Source organism: Apteryx rowi, unplaced genomic scaffold (assembly GCF_003343035.1).
Source record: "Apteryx rowi isolate R43461 unplaced genomic scaffold, aptRow1 scaffold_65, whole genome shotgun sequence".
NCBI lineage: Eukaryota > Metazoa > Chordata > Aves > Apterygiformes > Apterygidae > Apteryx > Apteryx rowi.
In genome coordinates this window covers 698,684-725,778 of record NW_020450927.1, presented here as the reverse complement: position 1 = coordinate 725,778, position 27,095 = coordinate 698,684, and the positions used below count along the sequence as shown (strand labels likewise).

The window sequence follows — 27,095 nt, the reverse complement described above, 5'->3', positions numbered from 1 at the left end:
AGCTGGGCTGTGTCAGCTAATTTCCCCGCTCTCGACGTTTGTCTTCCTTGTTTATTCAGACAGTAGCTTCACTGGGGCATGTGTTAGCACATGGAGGTACAGCATCTGGCACCGTGGGGCCTGATATTTGCGCTACCATAATAAAAATAGTAACTGTGAATCAAATGCTTGGCAATTTAAATAAGCTAAAAAAACCACATGCTCTCAAAACTGGGAATAGGCACAGACGAAAAAAGGAAAAAAAAAAAAAAGAGGGAAAATTATTGCAGGAAAAAGCGGAATCTGATAAAGGATCGTTCAAGTCCCAGGGCTGCATTGCAGCCGGCTCGGCTCGGCAAGCGGGTGCATGCTGTCTGTTTAGACTGTGCGATTTCCTGGGCAGAAGCATTTCAGAGTGTTTTGCTGCATCGTTTCACTCACAGCTTCTGGGAGATGCTGTGCAGGGAGCAGTGTTTTGTAAACGACGTTTTCCACTGTCCCTGCAGATCCCTCAAAGCCAGGGCCGAGCTTGCTGGCTCTCTCCTTGTGTGCTGGCCCCCTTCCCAAGCCTTTTACATAGTCCAACATCGTGGGGGAGCATCCCAGGCCCTAGGGTTGCCTCTTGAATTCTCTTTCTCCCAGTGTCATTGGCGAGGTGGGCAGTGTCCCAATACATTTTTCAAACCATCTTATATGTAGGTTGATTCACTATGCAAGAACTTAAAAGGGTGTGACGGAGCAAGGGAAAGGAGGTAAGCAAGACAGACAGAGAAGATGGATTTGACGAAGGCAGTTGAGTATGAAGAATATATCACAAATGACATAAGTATCACACATATTTTGATGCTGCATCATAGACACTCAATGAACATTATTTCTTAGGAATGCAGGTTTTGTGCTAGTTGAACAGACCTGAAGGCCCAGTAGCTTGCTTTTGGCAGTGACCCATTCCAGATGCTTTGGAGGAAGGTGGAAAAAAAAAAAAAAACCACACAACATGCACCTGGCCAATTATGTAACATTACCCCAGCAAGAGGGGAGAATTCCTTCCTCAYTCCAGCTGAAAGTCTGCTTCTGGCTCCTGAGCAGGATGCAAAGCGCTTGCGATTTCAATTTGTCTATAGCTAGAGAAAGTCCAGATCCCAGTTTCAGGGGATCAAGTCCAGACTTATTAAGCAAAGCGTGTCCCCCAGCCTCTGGGAGGCTGCGCGTGTCCTGGGCTTTGCAGTGGTATTCGCTTCAATGCTGATCCCGTCCAAGGAGGGCAGGTAGTTTTCCTTTATGCTGCTTCTAAGTCAGCAAGAATTTTGCTGTCCTTGTGCCTTTCCCTATAGGCATCGGTATTTTGGGCTTTGATGTTTGAGATCTCAGAYGTGACTGGGCAAACCCTTTGCATGCTCAGATGACCGTGTGAGACCCTGCAGCTGATGACGTGCAGGTGTTTTTGTTCTCGTCAGCTGTAACTTTCAAAGCAACCGCAGAGGAACAGGGGAAACATCAGTTCAGCACTGGAGATGGGCAGGGACCAGCCCAGAAAAGCTGCCGCTGCTGCGCAGTCACACCCGTGCCTCTTGTATCAGCTTTGCCGCTATTGCTTCTGCTCTTCTCATGAGTGGTTAGTGGCGCTCAAAACTTGGGCTGAAAGATCGGTTGGAGGACATGGAAGGGGCCCTGCAGGGAGATGGTGCAGCAAGGGAGAAAGGCACGTGGCTGGGCGATAAACCTCTGCCGGGGAGACGCATCCCCTTCCTGCGTGCCGTGGTCTTCCCGACCCCACTGCATTTGCAGGGTCTTCGATGGAAGCAGAAGGATAAGAGTAAACTCTTGCTGATCCTTTCRATATGTGGCTGGAGAGGGGGGACCCACAGAGCAGCAACAGCTGCCGGTTGACAGCCAGAAACCCCTTGAGCTGGTCCAACACTAATTAACCCCTCATCCTGCCCATCCACGCCAACCCTTCTCCTCACCCACATCCAGCAAGCCCCAAAAGACAGCAGTGTTTGCTCAGCACCAGGAACAAGAAACCAGCAACAGCCAGAGCCCAGCTAGCAGGTAGCACAGCTGGAAACCGCAGACAATTGATGGCATTTGGGATGTCAGCCCAAATCAGGGCCCATTCCCAAGTCACTCTGACAGCCCTTGCACCCCATACCACAACAGCACAGGGGGCAAGGAGACCAGAGGACTTGAGGACATATACCTCGAGCAGCCCTCAGTGCTAGATACAACCACAGGTCTAAAGGATCTGAAGCTTGCGGGAGAAGCAGCATCCCGGGTGCAAAGCATGCATGTGCTGTCGCTGCGTGTCGTGGGGTGGAGCAGGCTTTGGGTGAGGGCTTCTGCAGAAGGGCAATGATGAAAGGAAGCGTGAAGAGGCTGTGATAGCCCTTTGCCAGTGGTAGGAAAAAAGGGCAGCTTCTCCCAACCACATGCCCTTCCTTCCCACCGCACCTCATTCACTAGCCAAAATATTCCAAAAAGTGCAGTTATTCTCGCACGTCCCTGGCAGGACATGAAGACTACCCAAGTCCTTGTTGAAGGTCTGATTCAGTAAAAAATCCAGTGCATCCATCACCCCAACATCCTGGCTTGGGTACCTGAAAATTCCCCCTTCCATCTTTCTGTCCCTATCCCTTCAACATCTTTCCAAACCACTGCTTCCCTTTAGAAAATTGAGCTTGTTTCAGTCCCTTCAGCTGCAGACATGGCAGGAGCTAGTTAAAGTGATGCTACAGCACAGTGTCCCCAGGACACATCCCTTTCCTTACACACACACAAACACACACACACACACACTGGTGAGGCAGAGAGCCCGGCAATTCTTGGCTCCTCCTGCTTGCCCAGGGAAGTTGACTGGGAATGCAGACTGTGGGAGGAAACGACAATGTTCATTGTTTGGATTAAATATTTTTCTTGGCCCTCTCTCTGTTGCAGTGTGTCTTTTATTTTATTATTTCCACCGCCACCCCCAACACCCCAAGCACATTCACTTTCCCTCTCTCCTTCCTGAGGCTCTCCGGCACGCAAAGAGGAAATCAGCTCTGAAAAACACAGAGAGGGGCAGAGAGGGAACAGTGCTGGCTTCTGGTCAAAAAGCTCTCTGGGATGCCTCGGTGCCCTGAGCAGCAAGCGAACGCTACCTGGCCCGTTGCACTGAGGGAGGCCGGGTGAGCACAGCTTGAGGGAAGAGAGCTTTAGAAATTTGGCAAGAGGCACCTGGGACCAAGTGGCCTGAAGAAGAGGAAACAAAAATAAATTCTTACAGGCCCAGTACTTCATACATTATTTCTGTGTCTTCCAGCTTCTGCCCCCTGAGCTGCTCCCGTGTGGCTTGTTAAACTACAGTGGATGACCATTGGAGGCGCATGTCCCTGGAATGACTTGCTTGGAGAAATCATTGACTTGCACCATCACTTCAGACATGGCCAGAAAGCRAAATGGAGAAATGCTGGTTGTTTCTGAGTTTGCTGGTGTCCCTGGGCTACTCACTTATCGGTTCACTATGCAGAGTTCCTTCATCATGTTTTCTCAGTTCTTCAGGAATGTCTGCTCCAGCTCCAGCATCCTTCTCCCCACTCCTCACTTAAAAAAAAAAAAAGGCTTCTTGCTTGAGAAAGAATACTCCATGTTCACATATCAGCCCCAGCTTTCAGTGGCTCTGGTACAATGAAGCCAAATTGTGCCTTTATCCCAGGCCAAGGTGGACTTGATCACTTGGTGTCAGAAACCAAAGCTGTACAGGAGAGACACCAACAAACACACMTTTCAGGGATCTTCAGCCTCATACCATCAGAAATGGCTGCTGTTGACCAAGTCTGCCAGGGCCATTCACAGGGACAGGAGAAGGTGTGTGGCCTGCACCCACTGAGCAACAATTAGTCTCTTTTGAAGGAAGAGGCGACAGGCTGGAAGGAGGCATCCTGTGGTCTGGTTTTAGCCCCTGCGCCATCGCTTGGACTCTGCTGCCCAAGGTAAATAAGTAAAGGCCCAGTTCCCAGCAGTGGTACTAACTGCAGTGTTGGTAGTTTGGAGGAGTTGCAGCTCCAGGTGGTCTTCAGGACAAAGAGGCTCCCCTGGACATGGGYTTCCTGCACACACCTGGGTCTTGGTTGAATCAGTCTGGATTGAGTTTGGAMAGGAATGGAGTCTGGAGTGGGATGAGAGCACAGTGGTTCGATCGCTGCTTGGTCTCCTGTTGGAATGCTGCTGTAGATGACCATACTGGGAGAGCAGGTCCTTGCCTTCATGGTGTTTGAAAACACTCCTGTGTCCCAGGCCAGGATTTGGTTTGGACACACTTCTGCTGCAGAAGTTRGTATGTAGCACCTCAGGCTACCAAATGGGGATGCACTACTTCTGCCCTGACAGTTTCTCTGTCTYGCTCCTCAGACACACTGTCTTTCAGCAGACAGCAATCCAAAAAGGGCATTACCACAGCCTACAGGAACAAGACTGAAGAAAGAGATGGAAAGATGGAGTAGATGAACACCATCCGAAAGCCTCTGTGGTGTCTATAAAAGCTTCTGTGTCCATGATCTATTCATGGCAGGGTCCTTAGCCTAATCCTTTCTACATGCTGATCTCAGTGCTGATAAGAGACAACGGGAGATAAAAACAGAAGCAGGAAAGAACAGGCAAAGGGGAGCACAAGAAGATACTGTATGTAGATAGTGCTCTTGGCAAGCACAGTGGCACTAGGAGGTGGGTCCCCAGCCCTCTCAGTTCCCGGGCTGGTGTTGTGTACATGTGAGAGAAGCCAGGACTTCCTATGCCACTAGCACCAGCCTGCAATAGTGCCCTCAGCAGCTTGCCTCTTGCCATGGATTAGATCTCCTGGCAAGACACTTGTGCAAAATATGCTGCAGGATAGAATGGGTTATGAAAAACAAGCCCTGAAAACCACAAGGGCCTCCTGACCCACTTGTATCTGGTTTCTGCCAAGTTCTTGTTACAGATCTTAAACAGAAAGAAAAACAATGTACAAGGGATGAAGGAGCTGAAGAGGAATATTCATGCTGGAAGAGCAGTTGGCTGGACTAAGGTTGGGAATATTTATTTATTATCAAAAGCGACTCRTTGATTTTTATTTCAGAGGATGTTTTCAGCAGCCTTCCACTCCCCCTGTCTGGGTCACAGGGTACAAGACCCGTGATCGGCTGAGAGAGAGGGGAAAGCAGGACACAGGCAGGGATGGAGGGATGGCAACTGAGCTGCAGAGGGCAGAAAAGTAGTAACAGGTTGGGGGTCCTGAGTGAACACACAGCCATGGCTTGCGGGGGCTGACTGCTGCTTCTGGTCCCTGTTCCCTCACTGTTCAAGAAGCAAGCAAAATATCTCTCTTTTCTCTGCCACTGTTACCCCACAGCCAAATCCCCTTCTTTCTGTCCTTCTTGGAAAAGCAACCAAACCCCATCCGCCTCTTTAGGTCTCCACCACCACTGGCTGTTGAGGTTCTACCTCTGCTAACCAGCCCACCCCACACATGGCAAGGGCAGCATGAAAACATGCCCAGCAGGTATTTACAGAGCTTCCCATCTTGTTTTCCACCTCCTCCGCATGAAAGGCTTTGCCCTTGCAGGTCAAGGGCTGCTTCTGAGACAAAACAGGGCACTGTTTAACAGTACCGCTCCATGAGGGGTGAAGGGATTAGGAAGGGAACCTGGCTGCCATCCATTCCTCCACACATTCCCAGGAGATAGATGGTGCCGCAGGACCTGGTAGTACCCAGGCACCCTGGCTCTGTGATTCAGAGAGGGACCACCTGTGCCACCACTACATGCACATTGTTTTGGGTATCCTTTGCTTCCCAGGGGGAAGCTTGGGGACTGGAAAGAGAGCACAGCCTGGGGCAACTAGCTGCCTGTGGAAGCAGATCTACATTCTACAGACCTGTATACCTTAGAGGTGGTTAACAAGCATCTAACCACACTGTTGGACTGCTGTCCTCCCCTCACAAACTTCCACATCCCACAGTGTATCAGTACAAGCTCGCAGCTAGATAACAGCTTAGATGGGTCAGGATAAGAACAAAAGTAATGCCAACTAGGTCAGAGCAATGGTTCATCTAGCCCAGAACTCCAATATTGACTGTAGAGGTGGCACTGGGACACAGCAGGTGAGACTGACCAGTATTTGCAGTCCATGCTCCTTGTACTCCCCCACCATCTGCAGTTACTGCATTAGGCATGGTGGAAGGTATATCCTTGTCTCTTCCTTTTAATATCTGTTCCACTAATGTCCACTAATTTGTTTAATCCCTCTTTGAACTTACAGCTACTACTCACCTCTGCAGCCTCATGCAGCAGCCAATTTCAGAATTCAGTGTTCACCATGTACAAAGTACTTTCTTTTACCTGTTTTAAACAAATCCCAGTCTCAGTGAGTGCTCCTTAGTTCTGCATTCCTCTTATCCAGCACATTCATGATTTTGTAAACCTCAAGCAGTCTTCTGCTTGCCAGACTGAAGAGTACCAGCCTTTTTAGGTTCTCCTTATAAGGCAGTTGCGGTGTCCCCTTAATCATTTTGATTGCTTTCCTCTAACTCCCCTATGTCCTCTTGAGATGTGGAGATCAACAGTGCCCACGCTATCCATGATGTGAATTTACCAAAGTCTAGGGCAACAATGCACTGAGTCATGTTTGGTCACTTGGATCATGTGGGTTTRTAGGCTTTAACTTTGATGAGACCCCTGAAGGAACAGGAACCACATGGTCTGCTTTTTGCCTGCTTACAAGAACAGCAATAATATCCAGTAGGATCCTCTTCACATTTTCAAAGCCAGGTGGCAGACAGGAAGAGTGCAGACTGAAAAAAGATGTCACGAAATGCTGCGATGGAGACAGGAGATCGGAGGTGAAATAGCAATGACATGAGCATCACAAAAGGGTGTCTTTAAATTCTGGCCATGCTGAGATCCCTGGTTTCTCTAGAGAGTCTCCTTGGAGAAGCTGGGGTGCTTGTCATCCTCATTGTCTTCAGCCCATGGAGAATCGAAGAGGATCTGTTTCCCAGTGTGGAGCATCCCACCAGAGTCACACTTCTGCCTGGTTTCCTGGGCTGAGCTTTGCCATGATACAAAACCAGAGCCCCTTGGGTCTGGGAGGAGGGACAATAAAGTAGGCCAGGCTGGCTAGATAACTACCCATCCCGAGGCCTTCTGCTGGTGAAGATGTTGCAGGTGATGTAGTAACAAGCACTTCCTACTATCATCGCTCTTTCAGCTACAGCACAGCGCAGAAAGGGCTTTGCAGGTTTCTGAGGCATGGACAGTGATCACACTTACCACTGTCTGCATCTTACCCTGCTGTTCCCAGATTACAGACATCCTACTCGCATCCATGCATACTGCCCCTATCTTACAGTTATCTCCGCCTGCAGCCAGCCACAGAGAGACTGAACTTTTGCCCTGATCTGCCACAAGACATCACTGATCATCACCTTTAGATATAATCCTTCACAAAGAGATGGAGCCACAAAAAAGACAGGCTGAGGTGATGCTGTTTTCTTGGCAGAAGCCTCCACACCCAGTTTTCTATCCCAGCTGCAGTTTAACAAAATTCAACTTTTGGCCCGTGCCGCAACCCCGCTGATGCTGATGAGCAGAGGCAGCTGCTTACAGCTGGGCCCAGGCTCCAGTGTTTTGCCTAGGGGAGCGAGTCACAGCCTGTCTCCCATCACAACACCTTGGCAACATTAAAACACAGTGGGACCCTAATTTTAGATGAGACTTCCCACTGCCACTATTGTAGATGCTTTCAAAAGGGTTAATTATGGCTGACAAATGCTGGACATATGCCACAGACATGCCAAGTGAGAGTTTTGTGCATATTAGTGGGAAGGGCTGTAGATGGTCCTTGACTACCTGCTGGACTGAGAGACAAGAACAACTTGTAACCACAGACACGCTTCAATCCCCTTTTCATCATTTCTGTAGTAATTATTCAGGAAAACCACAAAATAGAAAATGCGTTAGTATTCTACAGTTGCGATAACATGACCAGCAGCATACATAAGGGCAGCTAGACCTTGTCCTCATGCAGGGAAGACCTGAGAAATTCCCAGCAGTTCATGCTAGCAACAGCTTTCTGGTATGGCCTCTCTTCACCCAGGGTGTGAGGCAGTGATCTCGTGCTGAAGTATCTGGATGTTCCCCCAGCATACAGGCAGGGCTGCTCACAGGAAATGAAAACAAAAGCAAACTCAACCAGAGAAGGTAGCACAGCAGTCAACTCAGCTCAAAGGCTACCAGGTTTTCCTGGCAGGGGAGAGCACCTCTGTAACAGAAGCCAGGCCACTTCAATCCACCATGTCGCCCTGCACCCAGAAAGCTTGGCTGGAGGCTAGAATGGAGGGTCACCACAGGACCACAGATGCACAAATTCCCCATACTTCAGCTCTGAGACTTGAATCAGGGAACCTGCCTGTAGCCTGTCCTTTCCAGAGGAGCTGCAGGCAGCCAACTGAGCACGTGTGCCTCTATGGCCAGCATGAGTCACCAGTTGGCTACCTAAGGCCTGTGTCTGGAATACGTATAAGACAAGTGGAAGAGGAGTGAGGAGGGGGAGTTGGATAAGGAGGGGAGGATGATGAAAGCAAGGCGATGATCTGAGAGAGCGTGTGGAATGCAGCTGCAGATGGCTTGGATTAGAGGATTGAAATATGGCTAGTATCTACTACTAACCTCAGAGATACGCCACACATGTGGGTGAACACAGGGAGGCTTCTCACGCACACCCAATCCTGCTGTTATTGCTTGCAGACATGGAAATGGGCAATAAAAGTTGCCTGCTCTACTAATGCTGACAGGTTGGGGTGAGAAAGAGGTGCCAAGCACTGATTTTGGAGGAGCCGTAACCATGCATCAGTTGCTTCATGCACAGGCCCTAGTTGTAGATTGGGAACTTTCCTCTTGGTTATCACCAGCACTCTACGTTTCTCAAGACTCACTAGCGACATGACAGAAGGAAACAAGGGGCACCTTGTCTGGACCTTGGATGAAGATGGGGAGGAATGAGGCTGGAAAATGTTACACACACAATCAAGTAAGAGAGTCAGCCTACTCACTGTCGAAAAGAAGCCAGTTCAACAACTTGGAGGTATGGGACATGCCAGGAAGCAAGAGAGGTATATCAGAAGCAGTCTGCATTCAGCACCGAGTCACATTAAGAAGGAATTGCTAGGCTAGGAGACAGACCAATAGCTATTTTAGCTCTTGCCCAGATCCAGCCATAACAATATGAAGCTCTACCTGCTAATGGTCTATCCAGAGCATGCCGCTTTAAATCTCTTGCCATGAACCCTTTGCTACCTGCATGCAATGATGAAGAGGAGCAGGACTGAGGAGGGCCAGCATCTTGCAGAGCATACTGGCTTCCCAGAATAGCCTGTCCACATCTACTTTGATCATTCTAGCAGCCTGTGTTCCTTGCCCTGTCAGAGCGGGATGGTGGTAGTTACTCCATCCTGTGAGTAACACTGGATAAAAACATGATGATGATGAAATAAGCAATCTTTATCACCTAAACCACAGCCACAGTGTGAGAAGAGAGGAGCCCCTATGGTGGAAGAAATGGGAGCACAGAGCTGGAGAGTGGCACAACCTAGAAGAGGCACTGTAGCAGCTGGCAGCAGCTGACACTGGCCACATTCAGACAGCCACTGCATGGGTCATTTTAGAGCACGGCAGGAACAGGCTAAGCGAGCAGCCTGCAGTAACTTGTAGCCTGGATCTCTGTACATGCTCTCTCCTCCTCTGCAGGCAACAGCCTCACTTCAGTTATCCCTTGCTCTTGGGCATGGGAAGAGTGTGGATGAAAGCTTGTCACCTACTTATGGCTTGGGAGACCCCGCCTCAGAGATTGCAAACACCTTCTTAAGCTGCCAGGTAGAACACCAGGATCGTAACTATCTCTTCCCAGATCTTATGGAGGGAGAAGGGGGGTACTCTGCTGCTCCATTCCCCTCTCCACCCAGCCCCAAGTCCTCTCTGCATGCCCTCTCCTTTCACCCTGCCTTGCTGCCATCTGTTTTTCTACTGATGGCATGGGATGAGATGTTCCACTGGCTGTTGAGACGCGAAGCACACTCGGCAGTAACTCGTATTCCTGATGAGATTCTGGAATGCTTTTCATTCCTCCCTCTTTCATCCGCTGAACTACGTGCCTCCACGCTCCGGGAATGGGGAACTTGGCAAGACATAGCGAGAGATCAGGAGGCAGATGAACGACAAGATTAATGGAAAGAGAAGGGAGGTGGGGAGAGGAGAGAGAAAGAGATGAGCAGGCAGACTGATCCATCGCCAGTGTATGATAAAGATGAGTGAGAATTCCTCTAATGTCATTGCACAGTGACCTGAAATTTCCAGCAGGAGATTTGTGAGGCAGGGCTCCATCTGGGGCTGGGTAGGCTGGAGGCTGAGCTTGGCTAGTGCTCCCACACCCCAGCCTGAAGTGACTCCTCCAGGGAGAGACTGTAAGAGGAGCCAGGAGGCCTGGATTTCTCTTACGCAGGGTTGTTCCCCTGAGGTGTCCAGATGAGAAAGCTTCCTTATCCAACACACTCTCTGCTGTCAATGGAGAAACAATAGCATCTCCGAAGGGTGACTCAGACCTTAGGTGACCTGGATAGTCCATTGGAACAGTGTTTCTCTGCCCACTGCATAGCAGAGACTGCCTCCATTGACAGATTAACGTGAAATGAGGGACTGTGAATCTAGGGCTAAGAGGCACAGCTGGCAAGTCAAGCTGAACCAAGCCAGATCCAGCAGGGGCTATTAAAGCAAAACATTTCTCATGAAGATAAAGGAAGAAGAGAACAAGGAAAGGAGATGGGGGAGGCTCATGCAGCAAGAACAGATTAAACGTTATATTCCATGCCTTCTCTACATCCTACTCTAACTGTCTGATGTCCCCACATCCCCCAAGAAATTGGCACCCAAATGAAATGGCTTTCAAGAACTGCCATGATTTTGGTCACAAGGATGAAGGCAGGATAGCTAGGGGAATGAGGGTATGGGGACAGAAGTGAGCACAGATGAAGAAGAAACAAAATTTAGGGCATTTTCTGTGGTCACGCTAGGGGGACTGGTAATACCTCCCTTCTCTCCAGTGCCAAACAGCAGCTCCAAGTGCAATATTTTGAATAAGTCAGTTTTGGTATGAGTTATTCCTGATGGCCAGAGAATGACTATTCTAAAGCCCATGATAAAATAAAAAAGAGGGGAAATCATCTAGCAAAACTTGGCTTTTTAGGCTAACCTGAATAACATGCAAGATTGTAGAAGAAATCCCAATGAAAAGAATAATCAAAGACAAACATGTGAGAAGTGAGGAGAAAGAGAATAGGGAGGAGGTGGCTGTGGGCTTTTTCCAAAAAGGAAGGATCAGGCTGGAAGGAACAATCTGAAGATCAATCTTGATTAGTATTATGGTGAGTGGCTGTGACCTTAAGAGTACATCTGTACTGATGAAATTGCTCATGAGCCAAAGAAAAGAGACATTGTTCCACAGTGGAGGATCAGGATATCTGACAAATCATTAGTTGACCTGAAGGACTAGGGAGAGAAACAGGATGACATTCACTTGTATAAAATTGAAGGGCAAGCACTGGAGTACTGATAGTAAAACATCTGCTGTTAGCTTGGAGCTCATCAGCTGGAAATAAAAGAGGCAGAGAAAGATCTGGGTGTACTTGCTGACCTCAGGATATCTCTGAGCTGCCAAGCTGATGCAACTGCAGAAATGACAGATACATTCCTATCAGGAGAGAGATTTCTAGAACAAGAAGGCTTTGTGTACTGCTTGGTTATTCCTGCTGATAGACTAATTGAAAGCAGAAAAGGTGTAGAAAAGCCTACAAGGGTGAAGAACATGGATTCCCCATCTTCTGTTAGGACATTGTAAAATTTTGTCTTGCTTAACTTCCTGTAGGTTAAGACAGTTGTGTGTAATTGTCTTCTAAAAGTAGATGGGGATGACAAGCACACAGGAACAGAAAGAACTGGTGTTGACCATGAATACATTTAGGTGGCTAATGACAAGACAGTGACAATGTGAGATGTCGGTATTTCACATAGTTGCGCACACACGCTCTCTCTCTCTCGCTCTCTCTCACACACACACGCACACACACACACACAATATGGCATTTTTTCATCCTTCCTTGTGCGACCTCTTGCTGAAGACACAGATCCAAGCTGAGGTGCAGAAACCACAGAGGAAGAGGAGCTAAGGTAGGTCCAGTGTATCTGTGTCTAAGGGAGCATCCACAGGCTCTCACCTGAGCTGGATGGGAAGGGAGGAAGGAGCACAGCACAAAGTCTGCTTCCTTCTGGAAGGATCAACTCACAGAGGTGTGTGGGGGAGTAACCTGTCACCTAAACAGGCACCTCCATTCACTCAGTTTGACCCGCTCGCTAGCAGGAGAGCCACAGAGAAGGTCACAGGCTTATGTGAACTGCTTCAGATCCATTGCCCTGGAGCTGAGCTAAAGGGTATGCTTTAGAAAGACACAGTGCTCCCATGACAATGGAGGATCCATCCCTAAGCTCTGGTACTCAACCACCAAACGTCTATAGCACACAGCAGACTATTCCCCCATGCTTGGAGCCCATGGATTACAGTGGGCACATACAACACATCCATCGAAGCTGGGAAACAACCCTGCTGCACATTCTGCTGGACCATAACACTTCCTTCCTGGGGATGTGCCCCCTGCCCCTTGCAAAATTCAAACCACACAATCATATGTGGTCATATACATTGCCCTTTCACCCACACTTCAGTTGACAAAGAGCTGAGCTGGGGAGAACCAGTGAGCAAAACCAATCATTTGCAATGAAAGGAGTGTGTCAAAAAATAAATCAGCAAAACTCAGTGCTATTTTTGGTGTGCAAAGTTCATTTACATTTYCCTTTTTGGTAAAAATCCCAAAGTTTCAGCATACAACATTCCAAAATTCTCTTCCCCTCCCCTTTTCTTTTTACCCTCAATCATAATAACAAATAGTGTTTGACAAAGACTGCCTATTTTTTCTTTCCTTTGCGAACTGACTCCAAGCTGCCTATTATTTTCTCGTGCCTGGTCATTATTCAAAATGAAATGAGTGGCTAACCAATTTCTGCAAAGAATTCTTTGTCTGCAGATTCTTCAGGAGCGGTTTGTTTTGCATATACGACGCTGGAAATCCTAGTTGTTTTGATTGGATGCATGAATCACAAAGGGCTTTTCTGGATCAGTATTACTCTAGAACTGTAGTTCTGGTTAAGGAAATATTCAGGCTTGGAGTCAGCACATGCTTTCTGGGGATACCCCTTGCCAGTGAAATCCTTTGCTAGAACATTCTTCCTGAGTCAGCCAGGAAGAAGTGCACAAGCAAGGAAATATGTTATGAGGACCTGGCCCGATTCTGCAGCTTAGCAGTGCATTGCAATCTCATTCCCCAGCCTCATCCTGGCTGCTGTACTGTACACTCAGAGCGAGATATGGAAATGGCATTCACCACCATGCCACTTTCCAAGTCAATAATGCTCTGCTGACCCATCATCCATGTTCCACTCCACCAACTAGTTACTGATCCAATCCCTTCCTGCAGGACTCTGGCCCACAGATGGGTTTGAGTGGGGAAGTATCTTTATCTTTGATCATTCCTTTATCTCACCCATTTACATTTCTCTGTTAGCTTTGCACATGGACTGCAGAATTACATGCCTGTCTTACTGACACTGAGCATGCTGGAGATAAAGGGTACAGTAAAAGAGCTGACTCTCGGTTTTCTTCCAAAACAGGAGTTTCGGAAAAAAAAAACCCAAAACCCTTCAGTGCATTCCCATTGAATTTCTGATCTAAAACATCCTCAAACTTCAGGAAAGCTCAAATCTGCTTCAGGAGTCTGTGCTACTAACCCCAGACCTAATTACTCTTTCATTACACATGGGCTGTGGGCAGTCAGAGGCCAGAGTGCCAGGAATCACATGTGAAAATCTGTGGTATCTGGAAATCCCTGGTTGAGATCTGGCTGTTTTCCCTCTAGCCCATGCTCAACATGCCTGCACTGCCTGTACCCGTGGAGTTTCCTCCACCCTCTGTGATGTCTTGGCAGTATATGGCACTCTGAAAATCCAGCTTGTCATCGCTGCACTTTCCCAAGCATGCTTGTTCTGGTCTCTCTGCTCAGCCAGCAAGCCCTGGCCCAGCTCAGAGCAAACACTAACTCAAAGCTGTCCAGCTCCACCTCCGTGCCGGAGTGAGTCTGAATTGCCAGGAGCTCTCCTGCAATAAGCAGGCTGCTCGTACTGGGAGAAGGGGGGGCTTACCTCACACGATTGGATGCAGTGAATGACGGAGGGGTCTGGATACCATCGCAGCCTGCCTGTGCACACAATATGCTGAAGAGGAAAGGAGAAAAGAGATGTCAGGTGAGGTGAGAGAGTGAGTGCAAAAGCCCTGGATGCTCTCTGGAGGTGCTGCGTCTCCTACATCACTGCACTGTTCATCRCAGTGCAAAACAGCAGTACCACACCAGGACCCTCCCTGCACCTCCTTCCAGAGGAAAGCCCTTTGAAGTCCATCAAACCTGAGGCAACTGGGTCTGGTTCACCCACAAACCTGCGTACATTGCTCAAGGTAGAGGCCGTACAAATGGGAAATGACAAAGGGAGATGAAAGGGATTGCCAGAGAACTGAGGTCAGCTGGCAATGCTGTGTCATGGTGGCTAACTTGGGGCCATGCCCTGCTGTCTTGGCCACAAGTTGTTGCTGGAAAGGAGCCATCCAGGGCTACAACAAACTGGATCCTTCCATTCACCTCTTTGCAAAATGCTTGGTTTAGCAGCTTCTCACTTGTATCAGATGTAGGGCCCAACTGGTCGTCACTTGATGCCTATGTCGATAAGCTCCTTGATTCCTACTCAGGCTCTGAGAACTAGGTCTCCAAAGGACACTGGGGCACTAACCTCCCTGGACCTGGTCTGAAGTGGATACACTGGACTCATGTTCGCATGTGCGGATGAGGTTCTCTCTGGTATTTACAAGGCATTAAGTCAGCTGTTGCAACCAACCAGATACAAGAGTAAGATATGAAGGGCTTGGTTTCATCTAAATGGAATGCTCCATCCCACAAATTCTGAAGGGATATTGTTAAGAGCACACATGATTATACAGGGGGAAGAAAAACCCCACCACACATACAATTTCCTCCTTGTAAAGTTCAGGCAGACTTTGAAATCTGAGGTCCCATAAAATGACAGTTGGCCTGTGAAAGTGTCCTAGGATGCCCTTCACAGAACAGGAATTGTACAGAAGGGCACGTATATTTTCCCTAGTCTCACATTCGGAAAGTACAGTGGAAGGCAGCCCAGCTCCAGCATCCCCAGGAATCGTGCCAGCCAGGGATGGGGGAGCTCTCTCCAGTCAGTGGGAGGTCTGAATTCAAGGGGTCCCTTTAGCTGTGCGTTCAGTTGATGGCTGCTGAGGCAATGACGTGGCTCAGCAAGTTACACATTTAGCAGGGTGAAGGGTGAGGCAGCAGCAAGCTGGCTGGCTGGGTTATCATCTGCTTGACGCACCCTCATTTGCTCATGATGGAAGGTGGCCAGAAGACATGCTGATAGCCAGGACGCTGCTTTTCTCTAACGCCCTTGCAGGTGTCAAGAGACATATGAGATCCTTGTTCACCCAGACCCCTTGCATTTTAGTTGTATTTTTCAGCTTCTTCCTGCTGCAGTCAGTCTCTATTGCAGCCTGACAAGTTGCCAGGAGCAAGTCTGGCCTAACAGCACCATTCTCAGACGGTGCAGGCAACTCAGATCCAGGGGAAGCCGTGATCAGATGGGACAGAGGCCCAGGATGCTGGCTAAGCTAGTCGATTCCCAGTCAGCCCCAAGGATGTTTGGATCCTAACTCTGTTAGGATGCTTCCTACATATTTGTTGTGTGACTTGAATGGCAGTTTAGCATACTCATATTCCAGGTTGGGAAATTAAGGCACAGAGCAAATMTGCTTGGCTGCAGGACGCAATGAATCAGTGTTCAAAGCAAAACAGGACCCTGAGCGGTTCTCCCAGAGTGGTCTGTACAGCTCCCTGTGAGGAGGGCCAGCATAAGCTCTAGTTTGCCTCATCTTCTCCCTGTCACCTCAGGAGCACAGCAGCCCCCAAATATGGCAAGCCCAGACAGCCAACACTGCGTGAGCAATGTGGATTAGAGGAGCAAAAGTGGGGAGAGCAGAGGAAGAAGCTGGTGAAGAGATGAAAACAAGACGTTCCAGGGAGAGCTCCTGGCAAGGAGTGCCATTTCTTAAAATAATGCCTTCCTCCCTCCTCCTCCTTTCCTCCTCTCTGCAAAATGCTTCCCTTGCATGAGAGCCCACAGCGGTGGTGAAAGGGAAGCTGAATGCCACCGCCTTGACGGGCCAAACCATCTGATCCCTCAAATTTAAGGCCTCCTTCCAGCGCTCGTGCTTAACAATCCCACATGCCACGGGCATCCTCACTCCCAGACAGTGATCTGTTGTGGATCTGATTCAATACGACGTACAGTAGTATCCACAGGCACAAAGCACTGGTAATTCTGGGCCTCCTGCGGGTTCCCAGGAGGAGGGGAAAGTGTTTGGACGGGAGCGCTGGCTCCTAGGAAGATTGTTTGCTTTTCTTTGTTCCACCTCCTTCCTTATGCATCTCATTTTTATTTTAAGAAATATTACCCTGGTGGAGCTGCTTTTTGGGAGAGTTGTGCAGTTAAGATCCAAACTATTTGAGTTATTTGAGCTGTTTTGCCTACAAAATGAGTAAGAGATGGGGAGGAAAAGGCTCCCAGTCCCAGAAGCAGGAGGCAATCAGCAGGCCAGCGGGTCATGGCAGCCAGAGGCACCTTACAGCTGACAGTGCCTTGCCTCCTCCTTAGCAGGGAGATGCTTGCTTGGGGCTGCATCTCAGCTGCCAGGTAATTGGAGACCAGAACTCTCATTGTGCCAAGAGTCAAGGGTGGCTTTTTCTCCCAAACTCAACCCTCCTAGCACATTGGCTGACAATAACAACAGTGTAGCAGATTTAGGCACGCRCTATGTCCTGAAAAATCAGTGGGATTCCTGCATTTAATTTCATTCATTGCTATATCCTGCTAGTCCTTGAGAGCTCAGATGAGAGCTGATAGCTTACRTTGAATAGGCATAGGTATAGGAGAGTAGGAAGCTGTGCAGTAGCATCTAGAAGGGACAGAAAACAAAGAAGAAGTCGTGGGGATGGAGGAGGACCTCGGCACTGGAATCTAGTTATAAACTGGATCAGGGGAGCAGCATGCTTAGCGAGAGTTATCTTGAAGCTCTGTGGCCTCTGCTGAAGCAGGCATATGCAGAGAGACTGGTTAGAGCTTCCACTGACCATGGGTGAAGGCCTATCAACAGAAATGTACTTGGGGAGATGTGCATAGACACTGTAAAGACCTTTGCCAGAGCTTGCCAAAACGTGGGGAAATGAGAGCTTGAATATCCAAATATATTAATCTTAAAAAGGGCATAAATGTGAATACTTCTCAGCCCTCTTATCCTTAAGAAAGTCTATGCCATTTTTGTTGAAACTGAAAGAAATTATTTTAGCTCAAGGAGAACATTTGGTGTGGAAAATTGCAGGCCAGGGGGACATTCATGAGACACATGGTATCTCAGCACAGAGCTCCAGTCTCCCTCTTGGCTTTGCCACCCAGCTACCTCATCACTGCCAGGTGGATTTACCCAGAAGGGCTCAAGATGGGCAAGGGCAAGTGTCCTTAAGTAAGGGATTTCACTGGGAAAAGGTGAGAAATTTGACTATATCAGAGCCAAAAGCCATACAGATGCTACACTATGGCTAACATTTCCAAGAACAAAAGGTCTCTGATGAAGGACCTGCTGCCATATGCACCAATCATTTCAGGGGATGGTTTCCCCCTTGGCCATGCAGATGGCGCTTATCTGGCCTAGGTTCAGTACTCGCATATCCTGCAAGGCTTTCTCCCTGGCTGTGTGGAGCTCAGCCCAGTCTCCCCGTGGACGTTCAGGCAGAGGTGGCCAGAACGAGCAGCTAGCAGCTATCTCCACAGCACGCAGCCTCTGCAGCTCCTTGGAGAGAGCCAGCCAAACTCCACACATACTTATGCTACTTCCCTCTTCAACTTTTACCCTTCTTCACCCAAGGCAAAGGGCTTTTCTCTGAAAATCACTGTAGAGAGAGGAGACAGGACTAATGGGGCCACACTAGAAATATTCTAAGGCCTCTTCTCTACATTTGCCCAAGGCAGGCATGGGGAAGCCAGAACCAGAGAATCAAAATGCTGCCAGCGAATGCCCTGTTAGAGGAATAGCACCTCCCCTTTTACCTGGACTCTGGTGGGTTGCAGACGGTGATCCATAGTCTCAGCAGTTACATTTTCGGGCAGCATGACTGGATCGCTGGGGGGGATAATACAGGAAGGTATGCACACAGCACCTGCAGGAGGAGAGACACAGCCTTGAGGACTTACAGCAGGAACTAGGCAACTATGTTTTAAAGGATGGCACCAGACCCAAACGTCTAGGCTCTTCACTAAGGGCAGAAGCAGATGTAAAGGAGATCCTTTTCCTCCCAGCCTAGGATGACAATTCCCTCCCCAAATCCTAAATTACCCTGGAGACTACAGGAGTTGTTTTGGCCAACCAATTCCMCTCTTCCAGCTGAGTAGAAAATCAAACTTTACCTAATGAGATGGATTAAAGCTCAAATAGCAGGACATCAGATCCAGCACAAAAATAAGACTGCCCTGGATGTTATGGGATGTTTGCTGGTATGTTAGGGAGCTTCTTTCATAGTTTTTCTACCAAGCTGAATTCCCACTGCCTTGCTATGACCCAGGAGCTGCTCCTGCTGGAATGTAACCTATTGGCTCTTCTTGCATTAAGCTCTTAGCTGGAAATAACAACATGGCAATTAGTTTTCTGAAACAATGTTGGCACCTTGCAGGATGTCTGAATTCCTGAACAACAGATTTACCCATCATTTCCATTCTTCTGAGAACAGCAGGAAAACAGCTCGGCCCAGAGCCTTCATCGTCAAGAAATAAAACAAGCTTAACTGGCCCTACTGTAACCTAAGTCAATCCTATAATGTCTGGCTCCTTACAGCTATGGGTAAAGGGTCTTAGGAACTTAGGAACTAATAAAGACATGCAAGAAAAAGAAATGCAAAAAGCACCCTGAAAAAACAGGTGGGTCCCAGTCCTAATCCCAACCTCACATTAGATCTGTCCGAAGCTCAAACTTAGCAGGCCCTGCCCTTAGACTTATTTCAGCCAGTTTTGATCAGATGCAGATGATCATTGTTTTTGTTTCAGTGATGTGGGTTTTGCTCAAGTGTCTAGTCCAGCAGGATGCCAAATCAGATGTAATGATTATGACTGAGAACTGCAGTTTTTCCTGAAAACACGGAGGTACTAAAATCCAAGAAAGAAATGGATGGTGTGGTCCCTCATCTGGTGAAAGTGCCCTGTTACATGCCATTGTCACTCCAGCATTCGTCTAGAACCTGCCACATTAACCCTGCAGGAGTCAGCAATAATAATAAGTGTAGAGATGTTGTTGGGGTGGAGGGCCAGAGGAAGGGAAAATTACTGTAAAGGGCTGGATTTGCCCGGCTTCTTCTGAAAATACAGATCCTTGCACTGAAGCCAGCTTTAGCTGGGCTTTAGCTTGTCCATGAATACAATCAGTATGTGCACATAGCTAAAGCCACCCCACTGTCTCTGTGCTCAGAAAGAGGACAGAAAAGAAAACAGAATTCTGTCACAAATTTAGCGGGGATTGCTACAGCAAGAATAATCATCATGACCTTCCAGCTAGTTCTCTTGGAGGCGAGACACGACTGAGTCAACAAAGAGTCCATTCCAAGGAGAGAAAAGGGGGTTGGATCAGGGCTCCGCAATGTTTCAGTTCTTGTTTAGTTTTCCCCTGTCCTCACCTATTCCATGCCCCTGTTCACACTTGTACTCCACAAAATTCAGCTCTGGAGGTGGTGGGCAGTTCCCCTGTAAGTTCTCGCACAGTTTGAACTCTTCTGTCCATAAACCTTCCTTAGTACAAAGGATGGGAACCTGGAAAGTGAAGAGAGAGCAGTCCTCTTTACTACAAGCCAGCTGCAGGGCTCACCCCAACCTGGCTACTAGTGATATTTTCACACCAGCCGCTCAGCTCCAGGGGGTAATAGAAAGAAAAATGACCTTCTTCTGCCTGTGAAGTCTAGAGCAAAATTCTCCAGAGCAACTGGGTTGTGGCCATCTGGTCCAGTCTAAGGATACTTTSTACTACTGACCAGAGAGCAAATTGTTTTCCAGCTGCTGTTGGATCCCACCAGAGGGAATTCACTGCACTTCTTTAGACAAGACCTTTCCAGCAGGCCACCTTTGGTGGAAGAGCCTGGCAGGCAGCAGCCTCCATCCCCAGGTGAGCCCCTTGTCAGCAAGTCTGCTGCAGTGACGTTGCCAGTCATCCCAGGCAAATGCATTAGCAGCTACTCTCAAAGCCTGCTGGAAGCCCTCCACCTTTCATTTCCTACCCTTTTCATTAAAGACAGGCAGGCTTGCTGACAGGACAAATGGCTGCCTTTTGGAAGTGCTACCAGGGAGAGAGAGCATCCCCAGCCGGGGGTGCACCCCACGCCGGTGTCGGTATCCACACAGTCACGGTCATTGCCCAAAAGCAGTGAGCGAGAGCGGAAGGAGCTCCAGGGTTYGCAGGGTAACCGCTGCTCAGGGGCACCCAGCTGCTCCGCAATGCTGAGGGGAGAGCCCAGCTGACGTGAGGCCCCTCTGTGCAGCAGGTACAGAGAGCCCAGCCCTCCCACGAGGCTGCCTGTGGCCCCCTGAGCCTCATGACCTCCCATGCAGCACTTTGAGATCACTCCGATCACTAGTCTCAAAGTCCCGCAACCACTTCACATGGTCTGGAAGCCCTTCGTGAAGCCAGCACTTGCTCGCAGGAGCACAACTGTGCATCTGGCTGGAAGAAGCATTTGCAGAGTAAATGTTTCTGCTCCCTTTAGGTTTCAAAGAGCATCAGAGCCCGTTGTTCTTCAGGATCACATCTTGGTAACCCATGCCCCCCTCTCTGTGTTGCTGTGACCTGTTTTCAGATGCTCTGAAGCATAGCGCTTGACCAATCTCTATCCCTTCCCGAGGTCACTCACCCTCTCACTCTGTGGCTCGCAGTTCAGGATGCACTGGCTGTCCAGCTCAAAGCCCTGGGTACAGTTGTACATCCCCTCGAAGACTGGGGGAGGTGGCTCACACACCACAGGAACGCAGTGCCCTTCTTCCCACAGGCCACTTTCCAAGCACTGGATCTTCAGGAACTTCCTGGAGAAACACACCCACAAGCCTGGGCTGCAGCCCCAGAAGAGCACCGCATGCAATTCCCAGCCACCACTTGGCCCTATAGCTTCAGGAGCTGCACAGCCCTTAAGGGAAGAGTGTTCCTCAGTGAAGAGCCAAGGGCCACCCCATCACAGGGCAAGGAGGGTGTCTAGTGGGGTCAGGAAGAGAAATGAGATGAAGAGGATAGGGGATCAGCAGTTTCTCCCTGGAGACCAGCTCTGGGAGAATCTTAAGCAGATGATTTCTATGGGTCAGCAGTGAAGGATATGTAGCTTTGCTCTTATTTTCTTTGATCCCTGAGGGTGGGATCCAGTAAGGCCTCCAGGGCACTGGCACACAAACCTCAGCCCCATAGCTTTCCCTAAAACTCCCATTTGTGCTTCAAATTAAACATGCACTTCTCTCGCTAGAGGGAGAGAACTTGCRCGGGTCAGCCACGCGCGCAATGCATTCGAGCACAGCCCTGCTCAGCCCAGGATGCTTGCTGTGGGGCCTGCTGCCCATGAGATGTGCTGGGCTCTGCCTCCAGCCAACCAGGAGAAAGAGCTCCTCTGTTCAGATCCCGTCTTYGTGGGAGCCGAGTTGGGGGCCAACTGCCTCGCTGCACTGGTGACAGTAAGGAGCATGGCCTGTGAGGCCGGCAGCACAAAGAAGATTGTGCGATGTTTGCTGGAGCACCCTACGTGAGTGCTGCCTCCCTTCGCTCTCTCAACCTGCAGAGGCATGAGCGGTCATCTCAAGGCAGCTCCCTGGGATGCAGCTTGATCCCCAAGCCCCCGTGCACCAGACTTTCCCCCCACTGCCATTCTGTCCCCCACTGCAGACAAGTTTCCTGAAGGCCATTCCCTGGTACAGCCCAGGTTTACCTGCCTCAGCTGAGGCCTTTCCTTACCTATCTGGGGAGATCACACTGATTTAGGAGTCCTGGACTCTTTTTTCTGCACCTGCTGCCTTGTTTTTCCTGTTGACCTTGCTTACTGACTCTTGTGGTGCCCCTCGCTCTCTTTACCCCCCAGGCCCTGCGGGTACGTGCGCTGAGTTGCTTTGTCCCACAGCCAGCAGCTACATACTTCACTCAGTCGAATGAGCTTCCACCAGTAGATCCTGCTGGCCTGGTCCCAGCTATTTCTGAGGCTCCTCTTTGTACTCTGGCCAAATCTGTCAATCTCGCTCTAGCAGAGGAATTGTCATACCAGAGCAGACCAATATCATCTTGTGTTGCTAAAACAGTCCAAGCACAAAATACTTGCCAAAAAATGATGAAAAAGAAAGGAAGAAAATATCCAGAAGCGGAGCCTACCCGCTTCAGTCTCCTGTCCCTGGCAGTGATATATATACCACATCTTTTACATAAAGGCATAAAAAGCCCATGATGTATTGGGCTAGCTAGGGATTGCTCTCCTGAAGAGGACATGCCACTGTGACCCCAGCTGCTGCTGAATGCCTTCAACATACAAGTTTTGACAGCACTGAAGAGTTTTACCTGAGCCAGCGCTGACTGCAGGCCTCCATCCTTAATGAGACCTTTCTTTCCTCTGTAACACGTGCCTGTCCTTTTTTACTAGACAGCCTGCCTCAGATGTTTCCCTCTGTCCTCTCTCATCCCCCGTGCCAGCAGGCCGGGCTCCAGGAGCCGTGTTACAAAGCTTATAGCATGCCACAGGTACACAGAGGGAGATTTAACATCTCCTCTGCTGTGCAGCCCTGGGTTAGAGAAACCCCTGGCGCGAAGGCACCAAATTGCCTCTTGTTCTGAGCTGATGCAGTTACTGCTTGGGACCACCTGGGTGTCCCCCATCGCATGGTGCAGACAAGTGCCTTGTTGCTACCGTCCTGGCCAGTTCGGTGCACAGTCRCACAGCCTGGAACAGCAAGGCAACCCCATCCAGGCTCCACCGCCATAGCTGGGGCGAGAGCGAAAGAACTGGATGTAGTCCTCGTTAGCTTTGCTCTTCCACGCTAGGGATCTTATAAGAGTGACAGAGGGTTCTTGCTCTGATGAACACAGGCTTCAAATAGATAACCTGGAAGGTGGAAGGCAGGTGCAGGAAGGTGATGGGGCTTACGGGTGCCTCAATATGGCACCACACTGCTGGTGACTGGATCACAGACTATCRCAGTGTGAGCCTCTGAGCAGCGAATGATGCTAGGAAGTCATTCTGCTAGCAGTAGGCTTGAACTGACAGGAGCTGAAACAACATAAGACTTGTTTGGAAGAGTGGTGGGGAGAAACAATTCTGGATCCCATTGTGGACATCTGTGGCTTCCATGCACCGCTAATTTTGCTTTCTTGGCTGTCTGCCTTTTCTGCTGGAATGATGCTCACTGCCTTTCAAAGACTTCCCCCACCAGCCCTTGCCTCTTCTTGGGCTAGTTTGAATGCTTTGCTCTGCCCACTCTTCCATTTGCTTAAAGGCAGGCAAAGGCACATACTAGGAGGCACTGATCTGTGATGAAGGTCCAGGTCCTCATGCAGCAAATCTGTTTCCCCTTACTGAATTGTCTGGCATGCAGGGTGTAATTTAGCTGTATGAGTTACACAGGGTAAATCAGAGCAGAACAGGCCCTTTCTTACACTGCCATATCACAGCAACGTTGGAGGTTAAGCTGATGCCATTACAGTGATACAAACAAACTGGCAGTATGAAGCCTCGCTGTCACAGGCAAGGCCCCAGGCACAGAGCAAAAACCTTTAAAAAACAGGACCATCCTAGATACATGCTAGTTCTCACTCACTCACCAGCCACCTGGGTATAACTGATCCAGCCACTGTACGTCACTGTTGCTCTACCAAACTGCAGTGAAGGGCCTTTACCTAAAGCCATGCAAAGGCCTGGGGAGAGAGGCTGAGCATGGGGAGGGCCACGCCTCAGGAATTTCCAATTTGCACAGGTGCACACTATGCCTGTCACCTTCGCTGGGACTCCTTGCCTTGACTTGGTACTGGAATGGCTCCAGCATGGGCTCCTGGTGCACCGTGCACTGCCTCCCCATGGGAGCTGACCTGTCTGTTGCCTTGGCTGACTAAACCAGGGAGAGGAGAGGAGCAGGGACTTGTCAGGGAGCACATGGACCATCTTCAGGAGTGATGGAACAGTCCAGAAAGAAGGAGTGAGTTCCCTTGCCAACCCCTCTGTTCATCTTTGCCCACCTTTCCCTCTCTCTCCCTGTCCCACTATACCACTGCACAACCTTCAGAGCTGAAATAATAACTCCACTTGCACTCAAGGCTTAACTCACCACTAGTGTCCATACTGGGGAACTTCCAAACAGGGCTGTCCTGATCTGATCCCAGGGCAGAAGGTGGTATGTGGACCACTGCCGTACATAAGAAGTGGGCAGTTTATATTAAGGCATGGAGAAGGGAAGGGAGAGGCTTTAAAAAAAATACCTTGTAGCAGCTTGAAATTTCCAGACCCCCCAACTTCTTCTGATCTGGGTTAGCAGCATTTCTTGAGGACTAACAAGGAAGCCAGGAAAATCAGAGTCAAAGATTCCTCCTCCAACTGGGCAATCCAATGTCTAATGGGTAAAGGAGGCAGGGGAGAAATCTGAGGCCAGCAAGGGCTGTGTTTGATGTGAAGGCATGAGTGTTAGTCAAGCTCCAGGAGCTGTGCATGAAGAAGTTTGGCCAGGATCCAGTGGTGTATTGGAGTGGCCAGATTTTGGAGTACTGGGTGCAGTGTACAGGAGCAGTGATAAATTACTCCGAAGTCCACCTCATCTCCCCATGGTAGGAGACTGAGGGCTTCACAAAGAACAGAGGAGAAGCAGAGAGGCTTTGCTGGTAAATTAAAAGAAAGCAACGCCAGCTTGTAGGACTTATGCTGCTTTCCTCCCCTCTCTCCAAACAGCCTAGACAACCTGGGCTGTAAATCTTCATCGGGGCCTTAGAGGTGGAAATGACATGAGAGTCCATTTGACAGCCTGTGTTTTCTTTACCTGGCTTTACGGCTCCATAAGCTGCGTGTGTGTTTGCCTTTTATCTGGAAGGGGCCAGATGTGGGCACCAGAAGTGAGAGCCCCACACCTATGCACCCACCACAAATATACAATGGCCCAGTGCCCTGCTAAACTCTGACGCTCTTGGGTTAGTCTGTCCTGCTTTGCCCACTATGATCTTTCTGAAGTGCTTCCAGCCCTCAGTCTGCTAACTCACTCCAGTTCATTTTCTCCTCCACATTCCCCCGCCTTCTCTTCCTCTTTCATGGTTGCCATCAGCCTGTGTAGTCTTTGAACAGGGAGAGGAGGTGGAGGGGCTGACATCTCCATGGAAGTTCACCGGGGGACTGGATTGGCTGGGCTGTCTTGTAGCTCCTTTGATCTCTAGTGAGGGGTCAAGGTACCAGTTATCCCTTGGTCCCACCAGTGTGTCTCCTATTCAGTCTTGTCAGCCTCTCAGATCTGCCCTCTTGGACATAAAGGGCTAATCCCAGGAAAGGGGTAATGATGAGGGAAGAAGAAAGCAGGGACAAGAGACAGAACGTAGGTTGAGACATGCAAAACTGCCTGAAAAGATCCAAATGCCCAGTTCTCATTTATTTCATTCCCTCAAGCTAGCAGAAAGGACTTGGACCCTCACAAAGGCAGCTTAGAATTTTTCAAATCTTTCAAATCCAAGGAATTCATGCTGCATCGGGCAAGTGAAACAATGGCTGATGAGACCTGCCTTTTCAGTCCCTGCACTCAGAGCATCACCTCAGYATTAGTGTAACCCTCCCCAAAGGATGCCTCAGGAAGAATGTCCTAGATATTCTTGTTGAAGAGCTGCTTCCTATGGCATTGTGTGGTGGACGCAAAATTAGGGACTACCTGGGGGGATGCCCATTTTCCTTGAAGCACTTGACCTTTGACTTCCAGACTGGCTATTTTTGATGCTGCAACCCTGGCCAATGCTGAGCATTGCTCCTTGGCAGCTCATTGCTCTGTGTGATCCAGGTGGGTGGAGTGGTGCTGTCACTGGACAGAGGTTATCCTAGAAGAGAGGCCTTGGAAGCCTGATAGATCTTCCCTAGAGGGTGCTTTCCTGACCATGTGTGGAGAGGTAACTGCAGATCAGATTCTGTATCTCACAGAGATCCCTAGGGATGGGTTGGATCAGGAGATCCTTCTGGTTCATGGCATCTATAAGTCCGAGAGATTTCAACCTTCTGTATGGATTCTTCCATTAAAGTAGACTTTTGGGCAGGTGGCTGAAACTGTTCTGGAGTCACTCAACAGGTTTCTGAAAGAGCATGTCCATTTAGGAACAGTTTTGACCCAAGAAAATGGTAAGCCTTTCAAAGTCAGTCTTGTTTCCTAATAAAAGCCCAATTATTTCTCCAATTGACATAAACTGCCCCTCCTGGGTCTGCCAAATCTCTCAGATGTCCATTCAGAGCCTGACTTCCAGCTCACATACCACCCCCAACCTACAAGGAATTCATCCAGCCCATACCAGTACAAGGACCTAGTCTATGCTATGAGTGTTCCCTATGCACTCTTCCATCACTGCCAAGAGTGACACAGACAAACCATTGCCTATCACAAAGTATGACTGCACATGTAAAGTTCCCCTTGCCACTGTTATTTTGGGATTTGAACTGACAGAGCTCAGCAGCTGGAAACCAGGCTGTTACATGGGCTCTTCCAGCTGAAAACAGATTTCCTTTAGAGAGAGTCAAAGAAGCTTCTACCCTTTCTGCCAGCATCATCAGTCAGATGATCCGTCCCAGCAGAAGGCAACAAATCTTTGCCAGAATCTTG

At 49.1% G+C, this 27,095-nt stretch overlaps 1 protein-coding gene across 1 annotated transcript in view; it reads right to left on the bottom strand.

Annotated features, from left to right (window-relative positions):
* PAPPA2 (pappalysin 2) overlaps nucleotides 1–27,095 on the bottom strand; it is a 121,196-nt gene that overhangs the window by 7,403 nt on the left and 86,698 nt on the right. The window contains exons 18-21 of the mRNA XM_026084646.1: nucleotides 21,164–21,332; nucleotides 19,940–20,072; nucleotides 18,327–18,436; nucleotides 14,292–14,363 (exon numbers count right to left, since the gene is read on the bottom strand). Coding sequence (XP_025940431.1) covers nucleotides 14,292–14,363; nucleotides 18,327–18,436; nucleotides 19,940–20,072; nucleotides 21,164–21,332 — 484 coding nt within the window. The remainder of the gene's footprint in view (nucleotides 1–14,291; nucleotides 14,364–18,326; nucleotides 18,437–19,939; nucleotides 20,073–21,163; nucleotides 21,333–27,095) is intronic.